The sequence below is a fragment of the Habropoda laboriosa genome, unplaced genomic scaffold, assembly GCF_001263275.1.
Source record: "Habropoda laboriosa isolate 0110345459 unplaced genomic scaffold, ASM126327v1 scaffold124, whole genome shotgun sequence".
Taxonomy (NCBI): Eukaryota; Metazoa; Arthropoda; class Insecta; order Hymenoptera; family Apidae; genus Habropoda; species Habropoda laboriosa.
In genome coordinates, this window is record NW_017100265.1 from 641,972 (window position 1) to 646,781 (window position 4,810).

The 4,810-nt window shown below is 32.4% G+C and overlaps 1 protein-coding gene across 1 annotated transcript in view; it reads left to right on the forward strand.

Annotated features, from left to right (window-relative positions):
• Positions 1 to 812: 812 nt before the first annotated feature.
• The window catches only part of LOC108573128 (cell division cycle 20.4, cofactor of APC complex-like), a 15,363-nt gene continuing 11,365 nt past the window's right edge, over positions 813 to 4,810 (forward strand). The window contains exons 1-3 of the mRNA XM_017935506.1: positions 813 to 982; positions 2,260 to 2,275; positions 2,388 to 2,609. Of these exons, the coding sequence (XP_017790995.1) occupies positions 813 to 982; positions 2,260 to 2,275; positions 2,388 to 2,609 (408 nt within the window). The remainder of the gene's footprint in view (positions 983 to 2,259; positions 2,276 to 2,387; positions 2,610 to 4,810) is intronic.

Here is a 4,810-nt window from a genome sequence, read left to right on the forward strand (position 1 = left end):
TCTAAATCTAGTATATCTTCATTACTAAACAATTACTTAGTTAATTAGACAGAAAGAGAACGTCAATCGTCGCCATAAAAATTGCTTCTTGTTCATTCTGCTACAATTGTAAATACTTTACTTAATTATAAATAAAAAAGAAAGCGAAAAATTTGGTTTAGACGAAAGCAAAAGTGATTCAGGCAGTGAACAGTATACATAGCTAAAGTCATTGATAACATTAAGCTTCAATTTCAGTTTCTGTGATTAGTTATACATAGTCAGAACTGCGGTTTGACAAGGAAAATGGGCTTTGTGTAATTTTCGAACGCAAAACAGGCTCGGTTATTATGAATCTATGGTTTCGTTTCGTAAAGATCGTTAAATCGAGGAAACCACCCCTGAAGAAACGTAATTGATTCAAATAAACCAGTTTGCTCCTTCGTAACTGACGATATGATATCGCTTTTACTTTACTCAAGATTTTACGTAACTTATCAAATAACGTAAAATCAAAATGCAACATTTGCAACAAAGTATTCCAAATACCTTCCATATATTACATTTCTATCGCTATACCAATCTAATACAAACGTTTTTTATTCCATTCCCTAGTGTCCTACATATAAAATCAATAAACGATCATTTATAAGCAATAAATTATTATCCTCTGAATCGAAAATTGCCGTTCGGTCGAGTAAATTTTTCAATTTATTACTCGAACAAAATCAACATAACTTGTTCGTTTTTACCAACTATTTCACGTACTACGTATACATTATCTGTGTAAACGAACGAAACATTTTCTCCTATCTGGAATTAATCAACGGGCAATGGCCGAATGCAAAAGTGATCTAGCATTTCGCGGCAACCCCAGGAGCGTTAAGAAATCGTTTAAAAGAATGAGAAATTCAGACCTGTTCGTGCGTGGCACCGGGTATAAACGTACACAGAAGGTCCAACAGGCACGATCAGGTTCAAGACCCAGTTCTATCCATCATCGGTTCGTGACCAGATGTTCGCTGGGGGTATAAGGGTTAGCCGATGTAAATATTACCCCTTCGTACCTCATTCCATCGACGTGTATAATGCTAGGCAGCCCAAATTATCCTGGCGAACATCTTTTCATGTTCAATGAGAGATAAAATTTGGATTTTTTTCTTTTTCTTACTGGAAGCACTCTTTAACACTTTGACGTATGGTTTCTTTTTCTGACGATGCATCTAGGAGTCAGCTGTTTACTTTTTTAGTACTGTATTAACCCTTTCACTGCTATTGGCGCCTATAGGCGCTTTGAAAATTCTCTGGCACTTCAATTTTAAATTAAATTTAAATTTAAGTTTAAAATTCAATCCTTTGGGAACTCTCACTTTAATTCAATAATGGAAATTTGAAAATGTTAAATTTGAAAATTTTTAAACGCCGAAACTAAGGATCTTGGGGATAATCTGCCGTAGCGAAAGGGTTAAGTAAGGAAAGCTAACGTATTATGGCTTAATTAAATTTGGCAATCTTCAGTTTATAAATTTTGTCGAAAATTGGAATTCAGATTCATTTTTGTTACCGGTATCACCGTTTTTGTCAGATCTTGACGAAAATCTGTGGCACGAGTCTGACTCGTTGTTATAGGGCAACGGGTGAAGAGATGAAAAATGTTGAGTTGAGTGGAGATCGATTATTTTTGCAATGGAAATTTTAAAACGCAATGAAATGTTTATTAGATAGCTTCAGATTTAAATACTTAAATTAAATTAAGTTAAAAATATTAAGATTCGATTAAATTTAGACTTAAACTGTTACTGCTGCTCGGATTTATGGATTTTTGAATCAGTTTTAGATTTAATTAGTTCAATTAAGTTAAATTAAAAATTGAGATTAGATTAGATATAGATTTAAATCGATTAGGGCTCTTACTGTTGCTCAAATTTATGGATATCCGAACCAGTTTCTGTTCTAATTACTTCAATTAAATTAAATTAAAAATTCAGATTGAATTAGATTTAGATTTAAATAGATTGGGGCTTTTACTATCTTGTAATCTTGAGTATTCGAATACTCGAATATCTGAATAATAAGAGACCTCCTAAACTAATAAAAAATATTTGCTAATATTCAGAAAATTATAACGTGAAAGAATTTCTTTCAGATATCGAATAAAAATTGTACTTTTTGATATTACAACAAACAAAATACACTTTGTTCCTGAGATTTTTCTATGGACACATTTTAATGCTTCAAATCATTTCTTTAAAGTCACTTTAAAATAAACATTTATTTCAGAGTATGTCATAAAAAGGTAAGTATTCCTTACTTTTTCTTTTATTCTCGTATGAACATTCTAAAATTTTGCATATTGTTGTAAATTTGAAGTTTTAGTACCTACTTTATATATTTTCATATATTTTCAGGAAGAACGTACAAAAGCATCGACCACGCACTATCAGATAACCACATTAAAGTCAGCTGCACAAGCTTGTAACCCTTGTCCGTCTAGAATACCGACACAAATTTGTTTAGACGACAGATTCATATTTCGAAGGTATAAATATAACTTCGAAGCAGCAAATTATCTTTTAACGAAAAAGACCACGACTACTTTGGAGGAAAATGTACTCGATGTGTTTAAACAGGTGAGCTAATTAGCTTTCAGGAGGTAATGAATCAGATGTTATTGCAATTATATTTGTCGAGTGATGCAGCAAAATTTAATCGTAGAAATGTTTTCGTTGTAAATAGAATGGAATTTAGACTTCAGAATTTTTATACAGGATGTGTGACAAAATTGGAAAGGGTTATATCTCGAGTTTGGTTAAAGATAGGAAAGAATAGAATGGTAGAGAGATTTAAATACTTTCTTACAGCTTCACTTTTTTCGTAAGTGCAATGGTACATGAAAGAAACATTGCAAATGCATTTCATCAAATGAAATTGCATTTTATTTTTACGTAGATCGATTGTTTGGAGAATTCTGCGTGAAAATGTTGCATACGCAAGCTTCACGAATTTTGATTTGTAGAAAATTCAATTTATTAAAATAAGAAAATTTGTAATTTGAAGAAACTTGGACCATAAGCTTTCGAACACGAAAGTTTGTAATTTAAACTCTCAATATCGTTACTTGCATTGAAATTAAGCAATAAATATTGAATCTTCAATTTAAATCCAAAATTTAGGATTTTTAAATTTCAAACTTACACGTGTAAATTTTCATTTTGTTTTTAGCAAACGAATTTTCGGTTTCTCACATAGTAGGTACATTTTAATACCTCATTTTTTACCCGAGTTAAATTTTAGTTTTCACATGAAATTCTAAACACACCTTTCAAATTTGCATATTTCAAGTTTAAAGCGATTAGACTTTGCAAAATTTTCACGTACTAAGTGAAGTGAATCCTTTGTGCAATAATCCTTTTAAATTAAGAAATATGCTAATTTAAAGGGATTAGACTTTGCAAAATTTTCAAGTACGAAGTGAATTCTTCGTCCAATAATCCTTTTAAATTAAGAAATATGCAAATTTAAGGGGATTAGATTTTGCAAAATTTTCACGTACGAAGTAAAGTGAATTCTTCGTCCAGTAGTCCTTTTAAATTAAGAAATATGCAAATTTAAGGGGGTTAGACTTTGCAAAATTTCCACGTACGATGTGAAGTGATCTCTTCGTCCAACATTCTCGATCCTTCAAAGTGGATGAAACCAACTATACATTTTCCATTGATCGGAAAAACTAGTTTAGAGCCACGCCATATATCAGCTTATAAACGCGTAAGCGGTTTTTAATCGTCCAGAACGTCGGGGATCTTCTCTAACGGCAGTTCAAGCAACGTCAAGCACCGAATTAGCATAGGGTGGCTGTCCGGATGTGGGCGCGAGATATCTTGTTCATGTTTAACGACGAGAGTATGTAATCGTCGATAATCGATAGAGATAAGATCGAAATGACGACGGGGAAGCGGCTTACCGCGCGGAAATTACCGTTCTTAGACGCTGGGAAAATAGTTGGCGTTTCAAGAACAAAAGTATGAAAAAGAAAAAGGATAGAACTTCCTCTTTCTCTTCTTGCAATCGCGGAAATATCGAGTCGAGTTTCATAATCTGTTTAGATATCCGAGAGATGATTTTCTTAATCGTTATTTATTACCAGTGCCAATTATTCTAGCTATAAATAGCGATGCTAGGTGATGTTCGTCGAGCACGCGAAATTCTCCTGTAAATTCAATGACATAAGATGTACTTTTTTTTTTACTTTCATTTTATTTGCAATTTCGTGGAGATATTTATAGTTAGCAGGTAGAAGAATGGAACTGATTATCTTTGCAGATATTATGCTGAATATAATTCTACTAGTCCTTAGATCGTTGAAAAATTTTCAGATTATTTATATTTTGGAAAAATACGTGTTTTACAAATGAATACTAATAGTATGAATATTCTTCGAGAAATGAGATTGAAAAGACTATGGTGTTTGCATGTTTCATTGTTCAAGATTATGCAAATTAGGATTTGAAAGCTTTTATTACAGGAAGTAATTAAATAACTTACATTCAATTCGACAATTTTCATATTCTGTATGTTATTGTATGATATTTGTGAAGAAAACAGGATAAAGAGAAAGAATCTTTTTTTCTCTATTTTTCAAAGGAGTACAGTAAATTTTCTACAAGAGTCAGTAAGTTTGGATTCTACAAGTGACAGTATAGATGGTCCTACGCCTAGGTCTGCGTCATTGCTGCGCCCATGTTATCTCGCTCGCAGTCAGTCAAGCGTGTAACGCTACACCAGTCGGTTTCCTTTACGAGATTTCACAGCTCGACAAATATAATTTCTTTAA